Source organism: Sparus aurata, chromosome 1 (genome assembly GCF_900880675.1).
Source record: "Sparus aurata chromosome 1, fSpaAur1.1, whole genome shotgun sequence".
NCBI classification, from domain to species: Eukaryota; Metazoa; Chordata; class Actinopteri; order Spariformes; family Sparidae; genus Sparus; species Sparus aurata.
Window position 1 is genome coordinate 20,821,905 of NC_044187.1, and position 19,552 is coordinate 20,841,456.

A 19,552-nucleotide genomic window follows, 5' to 3' on the forward strand; every position below is an offset into this window, starting at 1 on the left:
CAGGAAATTTAAGAGGGGCCTGGGGATGATGGTATTACAGCAGACGCTGATTGTGGACAATCTGCTGAAGAAGGGAAAGATATGGAAAATATCATTGGATGCAGCACGGTGGATAAAAGAGGCATGCAAACATTTTAAAAGGCTGGAGGAAAGGGAAGACTGGAACAATCTGACAATCTGCAAAGAATCTGGTATATTTTGCAGCGATCATTCAAAATTAGTGCACTGAAAAAAATATCTGGGCGGTTGTTACTGCAGCATAATTAAATCTCTGATATCAACAATAATAAATAGCCTTATTGCCTTTCCTTTGTCAACTTTGTGCATTAAATATGTTTGTGTTTCGCAACTGTCCCTATAGACACTGTGTCTATATATTGTAATCCACTATACATAGGACTACAATTCCCTTGATGTTTAGCTACACAAGTTCAACTGATTGACACAAGTGTTCTGCATTAAGGCTAATCGAGTGATGTTATTTTAACCTGTTGTGCCACAGCAACCTCTTGCTGCCTGTTCAAGCCTTGAAGAACATCTCACACCGAAAACTTGACATATTTAACAGATTTTATACACGCACTGAGTGTGCTGGCGCTTTTTTTCTGTCTTAGTTTGATGCTTTATAGCTCCAGCACCTCAGCTAAGTTTGACACCTGGTGAGTGGTGTTTTTTCCCAATGTTTGAATCCCGCCTGAAAATTGAAAATTTGGCACCATACTGTAGTTGCAAAGACATCAGTCTAGAGTTAATTTGAAAATGAAATGTGATAAACCAAAGATAGCTAACCACTGAAACTGAAGCTTGATTACTGGCTGTTTGATGGGATTTGCAGTTTCCTTATTTTCTGTTTTTTTAATGTGCACATTCTTGTACTTTTGTACCTTTTTTCTGGTGAGCATCAATTATTTCAACAGTTACTATCTGTTGTAATGGTGATGGTAATGATGACTCAACTGTTTCATGCCCAGCCACATGTTGTACACCTGAATATTGACACTTTGGTCACTACGCAAGCTTTTCTTAAGAGCAAACCTCAGGCTAAAATGTACAAACCTCATTCCCTCACCACCTGACAAGAAGCAGTGATGGACAGCCCACACAAAATCTTACCAAAGTAAATAATTAACTATTTGAATTGGTATTTTCAGTGTAATACCAGAAACACTCCATGGCTAAATAGAAAATGGTAAATGACACTGGCATATTTGGAAAAACAACACAGCAGCACATAAAATACTTTTCAATTAGAAAAATAGATATCTGAACTCTTGAGTTCAGGTGGATCACACAGTCATTAAAAAAAAAAGAGAAATGCTAAAATGATGTTCGGCTTGACTCACATTTTTTTTCTAGTTCCAAAAAAATTGCATTTTTTGCACAGACTAGTCTTGCTTTATCTACATAATAATCAGATGCAAAAAAAAACCTATTCTATTTAAGATCAAGCTGATAATTCTTATCAGAGTGTCAAAATGTAACTGTTGTTAGTTGACATAAACAGCACTCAACACACAATGCCACTGCCATCAAACCAGAATTCCCCTACCATTGTCTCTGCCACTGTAGTCGACCAATGCAGTCCTTTATTTGCGACAATAAATCGGCCTCTCAAACAATACTGCATTTTGCAAACCCTTCTGTAGTTTCCTCCATTGATAAGAAATGCTGTGTTATACCACGGCACTGGGAGATTTATGCCCCCAGCCCTGCGATGACCTCATTGTTCATTGCCCCATAATTCAAATCTGCTCCGCTGTGTTGCATCACATTGTGTATGACTCATTTCCAAGCACCCCATTCTCTAAACAAGTGAGACCTCCTCAACACGCTATAGTCGACTGTGGCAAACAACACAGCGAAGAATTTCCCCATCAATACTGTGGTGGCGACTGGCTCAGGGCTTGCGTATGCGCACACACACGCGCGCACACCAACGCGCTGTTTAAATGGACTGAACTGGGAGGAGGGGGGGTTGGGGGGTGAGTGCTATTGTAAATGATTTCCTGCAGAGACCAAAATAATCGGCAGACCTTTGAGCGAGCTTCTTACAATCACTCTGGCCTTGTACACTGATTCTCCATTCAGCTCCCTAATGGCACTGTGTGTGTCACTAAATATACAGCTGCAGGCGATTGTCTATGTGTTGCTCTCCGCGGTTGTGTGTGTGTGTGAACATATACGTGTGCGTTAGCCTTCCAACCTTCCAAGTGGGAAAGCGTGTGTGTGTGTGAGAGTGTCGATAATTGATGTGTTCCGCATTGATGTGTGTTACCAGTATCTGTGGGAAGAAAATGCATGCATGGATGCACGTGTGTGTGTGTGTGTGTGTGTGTGTGTGTGTGTGTGTGTGTGTGTGTTGTTTCTTTTGAGTGGTGACAGCTTTGAGCGGGGCTCTGGGAGGTGAAGGGCACCGGGAGGAGGTGTGGACAGGAGATGTGTTGACTGGAAGAACAAGTGTTTTTTTTCTCTGTGAAAGAGGGATGACAACCACCGGGTGAGTGAGAGGCTTGAAGAGAACAGCGGACTGTGGATACAGCGGCCAACATGGAAAGCAGCTGCTTAAACATATAGCAAATAGAGTGGTGATGGCGCTCCACAAGGCCATTTGCAGAATAAAAGAGCGTAAGCGTGCCGACATTAACACAAACATTAAGGCTGCTAAAATCTGTCTCACAGCTCAGACTCTGGGATGCATTATTTAAATGGTTATGGTAAGCTGTGCACAGCGTGGCTTCAGTCAGTTCAGATAGAGGGGGTTAAGATGAACCATTTCAGAAATCAGTGTCATCTTTCTTTAACCCGTTATCTAGAATAATTGCATAAATGTACCTTTTCACAGCCTCCACACTCCACTTTCGCAAAAAAAGGCACAATAATAACTTAATCTAACAGCATTACAAGATGTTTTGCTACCAGTAAATAAAAAAGCCACCGACGACAGAAAAGCCACATGTGAAATAAATTCTGGGACGCCGAAGACACAAATAAAGACTGGTCAACTGGTCAAAGGAGAACAAATGAAAGCCCGTCTTTTAAAAAAGCATTATCGTTAGATGTGACATTGATTTCACCCAGCAAAGCCTCTTAAATTGATCACTCCAAAAGGAACGGCAAAGAGACAGCGAAGCGCAAGCCATTAGCGTGTGTTTCTTCTTCATTCACAATGTTCAATATTTGTTCTCTTTAGTAGTTTTACAATGGGAAGGTGGCAAGAAATATAAAGTAGGGAAGAATAAAAGACAGCATCGTGTCCATACAGTTTTAATATCCTCATAAATGGCTGTAGGGTGATTTCAGGATTAATTCACACTGATTGATTTCTCAATCATTTTTATCCCATGAGAGATGGATCACGACCTAAGTTCATTTTGCTTGTTTAATTAAGCTGTTAAAAAACTGTGATTATAAATAAGATGCAGTTGAATCAAAGTTGAATTGAAGCAAATCGCACAATATGTCAATTTCCATATAATGTTGCTTTAAGAAAAACATTACACTTATCAATCTGTTTAAGGATGCACATTGCTGAACACTGGTGTCGTCTTTGTTACGGTTCAACATTCTCTAATGCTTGCCTTCACCAGGGTTGGGAGAGCTTCTTTAAAAGATCTATTCTGATACAGTTGCTAATTACCTGTGCAAAAATATAGTCAGCAATGTAAAATGTAAAGTTTCACAATATCAAGGTAATGTAACTTGATTACTTTTAGTTACTTTTGGATTACCTCAATTCCAAACATGCACAAAGAGAAACAATAACCAATAAGATAACATTGTTTGTATTTGTATTGTATTCTGTTGGGATACACACACTTGTGGGTTTAGTTTCACTCAAAACCAGAGGGATGTTGTATGAGACTCATGAAGCGTTGTTATGTGTGAACGCGTACAGAGTTGCATAGTATGTCATCTGTCATCCTGTTAGTTACTTTTTTACTGAATGTATTTGTAAATTAATTACATCTCTTTTTCCTGTAACATTATTTGAATAAAGTTTTTTGTTTGTATCCTAATCACATTACAATCCTTTTCATGTATTCCATTACTCGCCCAGTCTGGCCTTGACTCACTTAGTCATTATATCCTTGTTACTGCTGATTTTCAGTGTTTAAATATTTTTGCAAATGTACCAACAGTCATCCTTACATATTGCAATATCATTTCAAGGCCATATCAGCCAACCAGAAAAAGGTAAATAAGTATCATCATGGCTTTTTGAAGCCCAAGGTATTCAATTTATTATATAAAAAAAGCCTAAGAAGCTATAGAAAAGCAGCAAATTGGTATTTTCACTTAGAGAATTACTTAATTATCACTTAAGGAGTAATTTCCATGAACAAATTAATCAACTCTGTTTCATCTCTAATTATCAGTTTCAATCCAAGAGGTTACAGTGAGTCATCTCTGAACCATCTTTCCTTTGTCTTGGCCCCCACACTCAGAACCCCTGCTGATTTAGCATCACAGCACTGCTCGTGTTGTTAGTAGTATGATTACAATGAACTGCTCAACAATGCAATAACCACTCAGCAGGATTACAGCGCGTATCACTTTCAGCGATGCACACAAACAGCCCAGTTAACTGGCGGCGCGAACGCCAGGCCGAGAGTGTACATTTCCTCCGATCGGCCCCAAAATACCGACAGATAATAGGCCGTGGTGGTTGGAGCAGAGAGCCTTCCAACTGTTCCATATTTAGGCAGAGTAAGACATCTATCTCTAGAGGGCTATTCTAGTCGAGGCCATAGGAGCAATGAGTCAGAGAATGCCCTGAGATCTGACAGCCCAGTCGTCCACTACTGGTTTTTCCCCTTTCCTGAGCGCAGATCTAATCAGGTAGCAAAGTAACTGCGTAAGGCCTCTCGCATGGTCTCAACCTCTAATAGGGTTGAATGATATCGCTGGCGAGTTTCACACATTAAGAGAGGTGAACTGAGCTGATAGCTCCAGTCGATGGAAGAAAACGCACTGAGCCGGGGCTATTCTTTGAGGGACGGGAAAGGGTAGGGAGGAAGGATGTGTTAACACATGACCGAGTGCTTTAGGTGGATGAGGAAGACGGGCAAGGATCTGGCCTCATTATTTCAATACGGGAGAGAGATGTCGTCTAGCGCAGGAAGGGGCCTTTTGAATTAGGTTAAACTCGGCACACAAAGTGGGGTTGAGACGAGCAATGTGAATCATCGGCGCATTAGGCAGACGGTGCTGTGAAATTCAACAGCTCCGCTTTCATTGAAAACGTAATATTATTATTGCTGAATTAAGATTTGTTTTGGTTCCCCCTCGCAGCTTTAAGCCGCGAGAGTGACAATTTAGTTATGCGGGAAGGTTGGTTGTCTCCGTGCACACAATGAGCACCACCTTCTGTTTATCTACAAGGCTCTCTGACACAAACCTTTACCTGTGTATAAATTAACTAAATAGAGGACTGGATCCCGGGATGTGCAAATTCTTTAGGAAACGCTTGTTAAAAACGGTTCTGGGGGAAATCAGCCCTTAGGTTCTACGTGCCCACTAAACTGAATTAATTGCACAAGTGTTGAAGTTAGACTCTCTAATAACCCTTGACGATGGAAATAGAGACTTCAGTAACAAGCAGTTACACTTGTTCCAAAACTGATTATATGCCTGCTCGTATTAATATTCAAGTGTGTATGTGTGTCTGTTGCTGTCTGTCTGCAGCGGATCACGCTGTCTGCCGAGGTTTATTTTCATTATCCTGAGGTTTCACTGTGCTCACACACGATGTTTGACATATACGATCCCCTTATTTAAATCACAAGCTGGTTCCATAACACGGCTGGATAATGTTTTTGGAGCCAACTAAATCTAAACCAAATATTGTGTTACATTAACAGCTCTAAACAAAGAAAAGTCAGCCTTCAGTCAATCAGGCAGAACAATCCGTATTAGCCCAGCCATTGTAACTTGCACCCTGTTTCCCCCCCCCCGACGAGGAGCTTTGTCTTTCTTGTGCATCAAAACAAGTGAAATGAATCAGTGACCTAATTAAAGGAGGACAGACACACACACACACACACACACACACACACACACACAGACAGACAAGACAGACAAACAAGACAGACCCACAGTCAGCAGAACGCTCGATTGCTGCTGTTGCACATTACGTAGCTTCAGGTGCTTCATCAGTACCGTGTGGGTGTCATTTCCTAATGTGGCCCATGATGCTCTTTGACACGCCTCGCGTTCGCCGTGTGAGCACTGACAAACACCCTGTGGTTCTCTGGAGGAGCTACCCGAGGCCTGTCAGAAAAGTAAACCAAAAACATCCACTCTGGCTGGTGTTAGTTTGGACGGGGGGAAAAAAAACACACAAATACCATCGAAGCTCCATTTTTTCTCCACCGTTGAGACTAGATAAACAACTTGTCAGACACCTACAGCCAACAACCACCGCAGGATTTGGGCAGCGGAACTCAAAGTTTTTCTTCCTTCCTAGCAAACCTTTAAAACAAATGATCCACTTGGCATGCAAACGCAACCGGGGAGCTGTAGGATCACTTAGACAACAAACAGATGCACGGATGACAGGTGATTTAGTGATATTCATCTTATCCGCGATAACAGTAACCTCCATGGAGATGAGCCTATGTTGTTGGGGGTTATTTTTGTTGTTGGCTTTTTTAACAGATGCTGCCAAAATGGCAGCCAAGCAAATCTATGTCAAATTCCTCCCGACGTACACGCACAGACACCGGCCCACGCTGACCGATTCTCCGCCTGCTCCATGGATCTCCTTGTAGGCTCTTTGCTCAACTGTAAGCACTGACAGGCGAGCCGACACACTGTCATCCACCCCAGCCTATAGAGCCTACAAACCCACCCCACTGTGTCACAATGAGCACTGACATCAACACAGGAGTTCGCACACAGTCTCTCTGCTGATAGCCATTTGGATTGTTGAGAGCAGTGATTCAGAGAGGAGGCTAGTTCTCAGCCACCCAGGCAGCCACAGGCAGCAGGAGGCGCTTTTGATGGCCAGATATCTGCATGGACCACTTATGATTAAGCATATAGCTCATCTTCTGCGTGGAGGCACAAGAGGATTATTTTGCTGCTTCAAAGAGGAGACTGAGTGCACTCTGCAGGGTCGCACAGGAGCATTGTGCTCTCTTCCAGTTTAGGTCAACAATCGAATATTGTGCAACCTTCAGTAGTTTCTCAGTGGCGAATCAAGGTCATGTGCCTCCTCAGTAAATAAGAGCCACAGCTTTCACTCATGGATCCGCATGATTGACGTATCCTGGAGGGGGGGGGTGCACTGGCCTGCTGGATGCTCCTTTTTCTCACAGTAGCTGGATTTACTGTGGATTTTTTAAGACTGCGGCTGACAAACCGGTGAGCACAGCAGCCCCCCCACCACACTAATGAGAGAACTGCATTCCAATATACTCAAATGACAGCCATATGAAATAGGACTTTAAGAAAAAAAAAAAAAAGAAAAGCAAAGGAGCCGAGGAGGTGAACACTTAGTCCAATCTGTCATCCATCACGCCAAAGCATGCGATTAGTAATTGCGCCCTGCAGTGAGGCGCACACACGCGCGGGCCACAGAATAATAATCATGTGTACACCTTGGCCGCGGAGCCGTCATGGGATAATGTGATTGCATTGATTATTCGCCGGAGAGGTAATAGGTATCATTGCTTATTACTTCGCCTCAGCGACGTCTCGCATCCGAGCGACGCCCATCCAGCCACAAGTCGCCGGACCGTCATCCGCGCGAAAAAAACAAACAAAAAAACACGGCAACTACATCACATTCCGAGCCCCGCTCCTCGTCCATGAAGGGCCAGTTTTGTTGTTTGTCTTTTTTTTTTTATCCCGCGCCCCGATACGCGCAACGATCGCAGGCCACATTCCCATGGGCAAGCCGTGAGAACCGAAGTCAGCTTTGCCTCACGGCTTCCCGGTGCAGGTCACAGGTTGACATGCAGCAAAGAGCTTTTGTCTACAAACATAATTTAAAAAAATAATAATAATCTACATCACATGTCTAAGCGATAGAGAAGCGGATCCCTTACCGTATCACCAGTCGCAGCCGCGGTATGGGGCGCATGTACACATCCAGCGCACAGATGAGTCAGGAATAACCTTTTCTGCCCTCTTTCATACAGTCCTCTCCTCGCCCTCCTCCTTCCTCCGACAACGAAACGCAAGATCTTGGACAGAAATGTATTCTTCCTCGGTCGATGAATGATTTCGCCAGCCTCGGCTCCGGGTTCGTTGCGGGTTAATTTCTCTCTTGCAGCTGCCGCGGCTGCAGAAAAAGCGACGACGTGGGCATAAACGATCGAAAGGAAGACGAAGACGGGATGGAGATAAAGCTTGACGGGTGTAATAAACCAGATAGCTTCGTGCTTAGTATCCCGATCAGCGCACACACGGGAGGATGTACCGCGTCCGTCCAAACGCACCAAGTCCAGTGAAGTGCTGGAGGAGGACAGAGGCGTCTCTCTCTCTCTCTCTCTCTCTCTCTCTCTCTCTCTCTCTCTCTCCCTATCCGTCTGTCTGTATCCCTGCCTCCCTCCCTCTTTTTCTCCCTCTCTCTCTCTTTCCCGGCTGCCTTTATGTTCTTACTGACTTCTGCTCAAGTCCACAGACGCAGAGCGCAGCGGAGTAAAGGACCGTGGTCAATACACACAGAGAGACACGCACGCACGCACACATACACGCAGGCGCACGCACAGGGTGAGGGGGAGAGAGAGAGAGAGAGAGAGAGAGAGAGAGAGAGAGAGAGAGAGAGAGAGAAGGGTCAGAAATGACAAACCAATTTGGAGGCGCGGTGAATGCTCGGTTGATCGAGCGCAGCCCGGCGAGAGGAGCGTTGTGCGTCGCAGGCGGGCGGGGAGCCGAGGGTGGGTGGGAGGAGGAGGTGGCGGTGGTGTTGGTGGTGGAGGAGGAGGATGAGGAGGAGGAGGAGGAGGCGGGGAGGGGGTGATGATTCCAGCCTGGGGGATGCAGAGACAGAGGGAAGGAGAGAGCGAGGGAGAGATGAAGAAGTGGGGGTGTCTGGTGGAAAACGCGGAACTGGATCTGGATCTCCGAAATGTCTGGACCGAGGGCTCCACCTGCTGTGTGGAAACAGGGGCTCCCGAAACTTCCCGCGCCGTGGAACGGCGCGCAGAGACCCCTCGGTGGGCCCGCACCGGACGCGACTTTGACTCAAGAGCACCCAACTGAGAGGCTGTTGGTGGACATGACTATGAATATGATTGCATAATTTCGCCTTTGGGTGACAATTGCAATATGTACAGTTGGTACAGTTCCATCCAATGTCACATTCCAAGATGAATAAAGAGGGAGAACAAGAACATTCACTGAATGACTCATGGACGAGAGTCTGGGATTTAGAGAGCCCAGGGACAGAATGTAACTGAGTACATTTAATCAAGTGCTGTACTTAAATGCAATGTTGAGGTACTAGCCTTCACTTGAGTATTTCCTTTATCTGCTCCTCTCTACCCACTACATTTTTATTTGCATTTTATCGACAGTTAGATTTTTTTTAAAAAAAGAAAAGAAAACTGGATCCAGAAATCTGGATCCAATCGGTCATGCCGGTAATCTGTCAAACCCGGATTAAACCGGATGTGGGCCTAAATGTACTCTTTTTAAAGTATTCATTGGAAGTATTGTATAGGTTGATAATGATTTTTTTTGTCTCTTATTTCGAAGTTGTATTAAAGGAAACTATCAGTTTAAAAAAAGCTTTCAAAATAGGTAGATTTAAAATCAGATGCTTATGAATTTTTAATTAGTTTATTTTGAAATATGGGTAACTGTCACTTCAACCAGAGGGATAGGCCTATGTTAACACAGTATCATTACTCTCACTCAAATTGGGTGCTTGTTTTACAACTCTGAGAAAGCCAGACATTAAATGTGGACTGTCAACAGTTCCTCCTAAAGGGGGTCCTGTGGGGAAGTGGTTCTCAAAGACCCCTAAGGACCCCTGCATAAATTAGAGCACATGCCTCCGTTTTATAAGATTCTGTCCCAGGGTCCCCCATTCGATTAGAGTTTTAATGCTTTTTAAATGTTTTATTACGGAAATGTATAAAATCCATGACCAAAAAAAATCCCACATTCTGTCGCTGTGTTATATATGGACATAGTGAAAATAACCCCCCTTTTTGCTGGGAACCCACAGGAACCCCATCGAGGACGCATGTGGGTTTCCGGACTCTATTTTAAGGACAGCTGCAATATGGGTCCACTGGGCAAAGCTAAAAATGAGAAAATGACAAATTCACAGCAGCAATAAGCTGGAAATGCTATTAGAAAAGAAGTGGCCTAAATAGCCAATGGAAATGAGCCTTTTAACAGATCTGACCACCCATTTTTCCTCGATATGGTTTCTTATAACGTTCCCACATTAGTTGGAACATTCTCAAAGGTTCCCTGTAGGATAGCTACATCAGTTTAATTGGCACCACGATATCCCCAAGATTTATTTGCAGTGTCCCACTGAAATGCTTTGCAGGATTACTGTAGGCTACTTCTTTTTCATTAGGGATGAGCCCTGTGTGCCTGAAGATCAGAGGGTGACATGCGCACTGCGCCGAGCGCTCGCAAGCCGCGCGGACACAATGCTGGAAAATAAAAGCGCACAGCCTGCTTCTTGATATCTTGTCGTCTCTCTCTCTCTCTCTCCGCAAGCTGTGATGACTTGTCCCGTCAGGGAAGTGTCGTCCTCGGTGTTCGGTGCTGCTAAATTCAGCCTGCGGACCGGTGGAGGTGCTGGTGCTGGTTGCGCGGTACTTGGAGTGGGGACCTGTTGATAGCCCGCGGGCGCTGCAATGGAGGTGAGACGAGGCTTTCTGCAACATGCGATGCTGGACTGTCCATGATGTCCGCCTGTTCGTCACAGTGATAGGTCTAACGCTCCCAGGTCACTTTTAAAGAAATTAACAGACCGTTTGGTGGATTACATATCAAATTAGGAGCTAATTGGTCTGCGTAATTGCTGTAAATCATTCGTGTTTAATGATTTTTTTTATTCTAGAGCTGTCAGTGTCGCTTTAATATCAACAGGTATAAGATATAGATTTCATTACGTTGCCGTGAAGGGCATGTAAACACTGCGGCACCCCGAGTGCCTATCAATGGGCCTTAATTACATTTAAGATGAGACGTTGTCATTTCCAGCCCACCGTTTTTTGCAAATCAAATCATGTCATTGGTATCGCGCTTTGATGCTATACAGATTTCCCCTCAAGTCAGAATGGTCGGGCAGGCCATGTGTCGCTGTTAATTAGCATCACTGGCTGATAAAGCCTTTTGGAGAAGATTTAAATCCTGCTAAAGAGCATTAGTGCACAAGCAAGGCGCTTGCAAACAAGCATGGCCTTGTGAGGGGATGTAGAGGTAAAATGATACTGAGCACACATTGGTGCAGTAGGGTGGGAGGCTAATAAAAGTGTAATTATGATAAACAGAGACCAGCAGTGGACTGCCAACTGTCACACATGCTCAGCCACACAAAATGAAAATAGTCCATGTGTATAAGTGTCATGTTAACGCAAGTAAACTCTCTCACACAGGTGCCAGACAGAGAAGAATGACATTCAACTGAGACAGAAAGCCACAAAGACACAATTCATCTGAACAATCTGTCCGGCTACGATGGAGATCATGGGTAAGTGATTCGCAGGTGCAGAGGGCTGTTTAAAGCCAAACCAGTTCCAGTAACCTCAGCGGGACTCCGCCATTACAGGCTTACAATCAAGGTGTCAGGCATGGCGGCTGCAGGCAGACAGTAGGGAATAGTTACATGTGCAGGTGGCACAGGGCTCACAGTCTGGTCGGTAGTCAAAACTTTGTGGTGAAGAGTTTACAGGGTCTTAACCTCCTGCCACATACAATTAATGCAATTGTGGCTTGTGCTCATTAGCCGCTACTCACACACAGACACCCAAAAAACAAGGGCAACATGACCTGATGCAACATTTCAGTTGTTGTCTTTGTTTTTTAGTGCTGCAGAAGGGACGGCACATCCCTCTTTTGCACTGAATCTAAGTGTTTCTTGATGAAGTTGTCTAACAAAGGGAACATTTTGCTGCACGCAAGCGACCCCGGCATGTTTAAACTTTGCAAGGTGATGTGACAGCATTTGTGAAAACTTTGGAACTGAAAAGAGCCGAGTCAGGAAGCAGGGTTATTTTTTCAAAATAGTTTCCTGTCCACTCAAACCAGCCAAAATGTGTTTTTCATAGTTATCACACTGTGGATCAGAGTCTGGAATCTAAAGCCAGATGTTATATTTTAACGGTCCCTATTAAAGGAGCGCTGTGTAGTTGTAGGGAAAGGCTTTTTAATAGAAAGATCTTCATTGACTGTTTTTGTTATGCCCAAACAAACTCAACAAACAAACTGACCTTGCAGAACAACACTATTTTGTACTGTGTTATAAGTGGCGGACCCTGCCACCTCTCTAGCTTCAAGCAGTGTTCTGGGGACCTTATTTTCCTCTGAGAGGGGCTTGTTTATTCAGTTACGGGAACAAAATAAATGTTTCCGAGTTTGCATCATCCCTCAGTAATATTGTACATATCAAAACAATGAGTTTGGGTTTCATCTCCAAAACTGCCCCTCGCCCCTTTAAGTATTGATATTTCACAGCTTATTAAAGAATAAACATTTTTTTTAAAAGTCTGGGTTTGTGTCAGGGTCACCCAGCGGCTGCTACAACACACTTCACGGAAGAAACCCTGTGCCTGAGTGACACAAATGATATACAATTCCTCTGCAGATACTCAGCGTGCCTTGGAGGCTGTGGAGAGGCTGCAAGCCAAGCTGAAGGAGAGAGGAGAGGCCCCCACGCAGGAGAAACTCTCCCTGCTGAAGACGGTCCTGCAGAGCCCCCTGTTCCATCATATACTCAGCTTACAGCAGGCTCAGCGGAAGCCCCCAGCGAAGGTACAAGCGTGAGCGCGTGGGCGCTCGGTGTATAGTGAATGGTGGGGAAGGAGCCGGAATCGTTCCCAAAATACTGAATGCAGGAACCAAACTGGATGAGTAATCAGCTTACCTAAGCTTACCACTAAAGCCCCAAGAAATAGAGAGAGAGAGAGGGAGAGGGAGAGAGGAAAAGAGGGAGGGGGGGAGAAAGAAGTGGCTATATCATGTCGAGGGAGTTTGCAGAAGTCATATGTAACCGTGTTATAAGTTTTGAGCCGATGTGTGGGACGTGGTCACCAAGCAACTTTTCATTTTGCACATACCTGCCTCATCATGTGCAGTATGCTGGCGCACGTGTTGGTGTATGACATTTGTTCCACCATCAAGGTATTTAACGCGTTTGTCAGCGTTAATCATCGCGGCTTTGTAGTTGTCTGTTGCGGTCCACTGTAATAGGCTAATGCTATAAGCACCACAGATCTACACACACAGGCATTATTACATTAGCTTTGTGTGTGCCAGCCTGTAGCCATTTGGCATCTCTGCACTCCAGGAAACACGGCACTGGATCGTGTCAGAGGCTTCTGGATTGTTAGCGGCACAGGCAATCGACACAGTTTTCAAAACATTTTTTATATATAAGTTCAAGTTCTCGTTGTAAGATTCACAGGTTTTTATGTAGATAAAGCGCCGAGAATGATAAGTGTGGCTCAAAGGAGTTGCTTATAAGTATTTTGTTAGCGCTCTGTCTTTTTGTTCTATTACTGCTATTTCAACAGGTGTCGTAGTTGCTGGAATGGAACGTCAGAGATCTTCTGAAACTCCTTTTTTTTCAACTTTGAAACAGCAAACATAAAAGACAAGAAGGGAGCGGTTTCGTGGTTATGTGGTATTGAACGGAAGCGTTTATCTCAGATCCCCGTGTTCCAGCTCTCCTATCTTTTCCCGCTCGGCTCCATTTTAAAGCTATCTTTCTCTACTATTTTTTTTTTTCTTTTGGCTAACACACATTCACCCTCCCTCCCTCCCTCCCACATCTTTCTCCATTGTCTCACAATGCCCTCCTTTTTCAATTTCTTTATCCTTTCTATTTCCCTCCATCGCTCTCCCACCCTCATCCCATTCCTCTCTGTCTCCATATCTCCTTTCTTCAATTAATGCCTCCACCTCTCTATCAATCCCCTTTCCCCATCTCTTTATCTTCCCCATCCATTTTGTACTCCCTTCCCCTGGATCCCTCAATCCTTCTCCGATTCATCTCCTGTCTCTCTTTATCCCACTCTCTGTTTTATATGCGTCCCCTTCCATTTTTACATCTTTAACCTCCTCTTCTTCGTCTTCCCTTCAGTCCTACCAGGGGAAGGGCATTTCCAAATCCGTGTCCATGAACTGTGGCCCCTGCCAGGGTATGCCGCAGGTCCTGAGCCACAGTGACTCCTACACATGGGCCATGGAGAACCGTAGGCCCAGCACCGCGCAATCCGCCAACAAGGACGGCAGCGTCTGTTCCCTCGGCTCGCAGGATCTGTCCTACCCGGACATTTACCCAGACAACTGCATTCCAACGGAATCACAGGTGTGTATGATATCCATCGTAAATGTGAGGTCAGTTAGGAGGAGTTTAGTAATAGGGAGCAATTTAATCTTAAAAGCAGACCATGAACAGACCAAATGTGTTTTCTTTTTTCTTTTCAGTTGTAAAATGTAACTCACCACCATTCAAAATGTCACATTTTACATTTGAGAGTATTACACTGCATTATAAAACGTCTGAGGGTTTTAGCTGATCGTGGCAGGCTTGCTTTTGTTTTACGCATGACATTTTTTTTTTTTAGTACTGCACTCCCCCTCGGATCTCCCGCACCATGTCGATGGGGAGAAACCTGTCTGCTATTGCTCATGAGGTACAGTAAGCTCACATGTGACGTGTTGCTGTAGAGCTGGTAAAAATGTGTGTCTGTGGGTGTAGGCTGGATCCCGCCCGTTGTTATTTAACAGCTCAATAGCAATAGATTTTTCTCTCTCTCCTCCTTTTCTGTCTCCCCCTTCGTTGTCCCGACCTCTGCCATGTTAGAGGCGTCATGTGGAGATGATAGAGCTGATCAATGATGGGAAAGGGCTCGGCTTTGGTATCATAGGAGGGCGGAGCACAGGAGTCATGGTCAAGACCATCCTTCCCGGCGGAGCTGCCGGACAGGTAAACACGTCCACCAGTCAGTCATACAGCCAAAGCTTAACTAGCCAAATAAAGTTATAACTCAGAAGGAGCATTGTCGAGCATTACTGTACAAAGAAAGATCATCACTTCTGTCATGTCCAGCAAACACAAAACTACTGACATAATTTAGCACAAGTTAAAGCTGGAAGTTGGGCAAAAGAGCTAACCTGGCTCTACAAAAAACACCAATCACTGCACCTACAGCTGTAGACTAAAAACTGTGGAAGTGTGGAAACAAGAAATTGTGTACCCACCAAATGTTTTTGTTGAAATGTGCCTCTGCAGGATAAGCGACTGCGTAGCGGAGATCAAATCCTGCGCATTGGAGATACAGATCTGGCAGGCATGAGCAGCGAGCAGGTGGCACAGGTGAGGTATCATTTAAACAAATGTATAAAAATCAGATGATGAGCTGAAGCTGCTGAGCTTTTTCTGTCCGTCTGTAGTGACAATGCTTTGTGTACGCTGACAACTTACAGCTCAGCGCTACTAAGTTTCCAAGTCACTGATAGTCCCACATTAAAGTTTGGGGAAGTAGATGTGCTCTGCTCGTTGAGGGTGGAGAGGCGAGTCGTGAATCACACATGTGATGTTTGTCTATTTAAAAGATCATTTCTAATCGAAAAAGTTTGTTGGAAAAGTAGTGAAGTACGATTTAGTTTTGTGTGAAACTGCTCGGTGAACCACGTCATCCCGCTGAATGTACAGTATGTCACCAACAGCAACTTGGCCGTCACCTCAGCAAAAGTTTGAAAAAAGTTTAAAAAAATAAACAAGGTTAAGCGTTTTGACAGCTAGAGTAATATGAATGGAGGGTTAGTCAGTTCTGTGAGCTAGCTAATGCACACGACCGCCTCTGCAAAGTTTCACTGAGTGTTAAACAAGATGATGTCACTCACGACTGTTGGGTGTGTAGCCTTTCTAATTATGAATGTTATACCTGATTAGTTTTACAACAAACTGCGCCTTTCTCAAGTTGAAAAATTATCTTTTGATTTGGCAAACATCATATGTGTACGTCCAGGCGCAATGCAAATGGGATCAAAAAAATTGATTTCCCCATTCGCCATCATAAATGATTTGTCTGAAATAATTTCTCCACCAGAAGGGGAGGGACTTCACCTCTCTGTGTAAGTCTTGTTAACTGCCCCACCTCTATAAGAGAGCAGCATACAGCCAGTTTTCTGAGCCTGAACCATCCGGGAATATCTCCCACACAGCTGATGAAACCTTCCAAATGGTGCTAATCTACTGCCTCTTCAGAGCAGCTGCCTCTTTTTATGTTATTTATTTATAACTTGACAAACGCTATCGCTTTTCATCCATTCAAAAATGACCACCTGGCCCAGGTTCTGCGAAACGCTGGTAGCAAGGTGAAACTGCTCATCGCCAGGGATGTCATCAAGGACAACCACGTTTCCTCTCCCGTACTCAGTCAGGACAGCTTGGACGAAAAGGTGTGTGTGTGTGTGTGTGTATGTGTGTGTGCGTGAACATATGCCTAAATCATAACAGCACATAATTAACGTCAAATGCAAACTTTATGTAAAATAATTGGTTAATCAGTGCCTTTAAATGCTGAAATCACTGTCCTCTTAACCTTAAAGATAAACATTGTTTTCTTTTTCTGTGCGTGTGTTTTCCAGCTCAGTGACTTGAATGATGACTATGAGTTCAGCGTGCAGTTCGCTAAAAATAGTCGGGGCCTGGGATTCAGCATCTCAAGCTACATAGGTGACCTAAACTCAGGTAAAAACATCTAGTTGAAGTGAAAAAAATGAGGTAATGATCTTTATTTATTTCAATAGGGGGGAGCATATCACCAAAGAAACCAGTAATTGCTGCTAACTGTAGCTAACCTTAGCTAGTTGGCCCAGCCGTGCAGCGCTGGCGGTTTGAACTAGGAGCTTGGCAGGGGCAGTTTTAGGGGGGGGCCAACAGGGGCCAGTGCCCCGTAACTCCGAGTCTTGACCCCCCTGTGGCCCCCCCGACAGGGAGTCTGCATCAATAATACAATGACAGATTTCTTGCAATGATTTTCTTTTGAAGGGAAAGGCAGAAATAAAGTGTCTCAGCAGTTTACTACCCAATCAAAATTGCTGAAATTGTAAACACTGTTTTGTCTGAATGAGGGATTTATCTTTTTTTCTGGGTTATATGTGCCCCCTAACAAAAAAGCCGGCCCCAACCTGGCTCCCCTATTAAAACTGGTCCAGAACCGCCACTGGAGCAGGGGAGTGTTAGTGCTTACTCCGCTAGCACAGGAGCTTTGGAGTGGGATAGGCCGGGGCTAGCTATTTAGCTTGCTAAGCTATTTAGCATGCTAAATAGCTAGCGTCCACATTCTGTTGACAATATTTGTTGATTTTATTTTCATTTTCCTAAAATGAACTGATATTGTTGAATTTTAACTGTCAATATTATTATTATTTAATACCCTTAATGTCTGGCATTATGTGAGTAGAGCTACATCAATATAATCAATGCAGACTTTTCCTTTGATTTTTCCTGCTGTCCTCAGTCTACAGTGCCGGTGTGATAGTGAAGAGCATAGTGAAAGGCAGCACTGTCGATCAAGATGGGCGCATCCACATTGGAGACATCATCCTGTCTGTGAGTTCCACTTAAAACACAGCAGATGGCTTTTTTTTGTTCTTCTCTTTACTGCATTTCCTGACGACAAATACCTTGTTGTTGTCTCGGATACAGTCTCAGCTGAATCTTAACGATTTCAGCATCTCCAAATCTGCACAGTTTGCAACTTTTAGTAGTTCCCTACATGCCAATTAGGGTCCTTTTTTTTTTGCTGATGAGATGGAATTCTTCTGTCCATGAATTCCAGATCATGTTCATGATCATGTTCCAATCTAGCTCTTTCTAAATTTTTGTTTACTATCGATTCAGTTTTTATTTTAACTGCCCTCGCAATGCGTCCACACCGCCCAGTTCATCCACAAAAAACAAAATATTTCTGTCTCCGTTTGCTCCGCTCACTACTCTTACATCTCCCTCAGGTGGACGGAGTGAGCCTGCAGGGCTGCAGTGAGCAGCGAGCCATGGAAGTGCTGAGGAGGACAGGTCCCCTGATCAGACTGAGGCTGCTGAGGAAGGCTGTCCGACTGAGTCACATCCTGCCCCCAGTTCCCCCTCTGCAGCCCCTCCGTCACTCCCACAGCTTCCACGAGGGCAATCCATACAGAGTGGGCCTCAACAAGATTCAAGAGACAGGTGCTTTGTGCTGAGAGAGGGGGATGTATTGACTCAGTGGTAGCATGAGAGGACTCGTTTTGAAGGAGCTGGGCAAATGGAGAATATGCAATTTGGCAGAATGCACTAAAATAAACTTTATAAGAATTATGCAAGCAATCATCCAGATACCACCTGCATCTGTGAGACATATTTTCGTGCTTCTTTGGGCCTCTTGCATGTTGTCGTCTCTCAAATGCTCGTTGGGAATTTGTACACAACATTACCTTTTTTTTTGTTTGTATGTGTGATCGGATCCTGGCGTGTGTGCTCAAATGTGTTTCCTCGTCTCTCCCAGGAATCTGCTCTCTGCGCGAAATCTCCCGGCGTGCAGCATACGCCAACAGACGACCCCGACATGATTCCAGAAACGGTAAGCCCCCCACCCCCTTCCCATGCTGCACTGCAGTCTGGAACTGGATCATGGGTCTTAGTCTGATATGCTGATTGGGCTCATGGAACAGCGATGTGGCAGCGAAAAGCACGCTCTTTGATGGGGAGTCTATTTATAGTGTCATGCAGTCATGTGTTTATCCAACTCATTCAGCTCATTCCAGATGATTTGTCTCTTGCTCCGCCTCTATATATGGCTTTATTTAGACAAGGATTTCAGGGCTTGATTAGAGAGCCCAGCCAAATAAGCCCTGATTGCTGTGAGGCTTTAATAGATGAACGAGAAAACATTAGTTTGCCAGGAAATTACAAGATGGTGGGTGTGAATATGTGTGCCTGTAGTGTGGGGGCGTGTGTGTGTGTGTGTGTGTGTGTGTGTAGGTGTGTGCAGTTGACATCCTGCTTTGCCTCAAAAAGAATTATGTTGTCTCCTGTTCATAAAATAGGTGAGGTGATGTTTTCATATGGGATCCTATTCTTTATTGATTGGATCATCTGGGGCTAGGAGCAACGTGAATGGAGATGTGTATTTGTCTCCATATGCGAATGTGTTTGGGTGTATGTGGCGTGAGGGTGATTGTCTTTTTTATGTGTGCACCCCTAACAGGTGTGAAACTGACGCCGGTTGAGGAGGAGGACCTGAGGAAGAGGTGGCAGCACGCAGTCGGACCGCGATTCGAAGTTATCGTACGTCTCTCTGTGATGAAGACAAACATTTGATATAAAAAAAAGCATAGCACAATCTAATTAGGGCTGTTTGGAATG

At 44.4% G+C, this 19,552-nt stretch overlaps 2 protein-coding genes across 11 annotated transcripts in view; one reads left to right on the forward strand and one right to left on the reverse strand.

Annotated features, from left to right (window-relative positions):
* adgrl3.1 (adhesion G protein-coupled receptor L3.1) overlaps positions 1-8,945 on the reverse strand; it is a 132,043-nt gene extending 123,098 nt beyond the window's left edge. For 6 of the 7 annotated variants that reach the window (XM_030412185.1, XM_030412176.1, XM_030412158.1 and 3 more), the window contains exon 1: positions 8,052-8,750. The gene's annotated coding sequence lies outside the window, so the exon portion shown is untranslated. Of the gene's footprint in view, positions 1-8,051; positions 8,751-8,797 lie in introns of those variants that run through there. The other variant, XM_030412152.1, reaches the window with a different exon arrangement.
* A 1,655-nt stretch (positions 8,946-10,600) lies between these two features.
* The window catches only part of LOC115578852 (multiple PDZ domain protein), a 44,027-nt gene continuing 35,075 nt past the window's right edge, over positions 10,601-19,552 (forward strand). For all 4 annotated transcript variants that reach the window (XM_030412096.1, XM_030412107.1, XM_030412118.1 and 1 more), the window contains exons 1-13: positions 10,601-10,835; positions 11,574-11,668; positions 12,782-12,948; positions 14,279-14,506; positions 14,766-14,834; positions 15,005-15,127; positions 15,434-15,517; positions 16,498-16,605; positions 16,795-16,897; positions 17,670-17,761; positions 18,163-18,376; positions 18,693-18,767; positions 19,395-19,474. In XM_030412096.1, the coding sequence (XP_030267956.1) occupies positions 11,656-11,668; positions 12,782-12,948; positions 14,279-14,506; positions 14,766-14,834; positions 15,005-15,127; positions 15,434-15,517; positions 16,498-16,605; positions 16,795-16,897; positions 17,670-17,761; positions 18,163-18,376; positions 18,693-18,767; positions 19,395-19,474 (1,356 nt within the window). In that variant the 5' untranslated portion in view covers positions 10,601-10,835; positions 11,574-11,655. The remainder of the gene's footprint in view (positions 10,836-11,573; positions 11,669-12,781; positions 12,949-14,278; positions 14,507-14,765; positions 14,835-15,004; positions 15,128-15,433; positions 15,518-16,497; positions 16,606-16,794; positions 16,898-17,669; positions 17,762-18,162; positions 18,377-18,692; positions 18,768-19,394; positions 19,475-19,552) is intronic.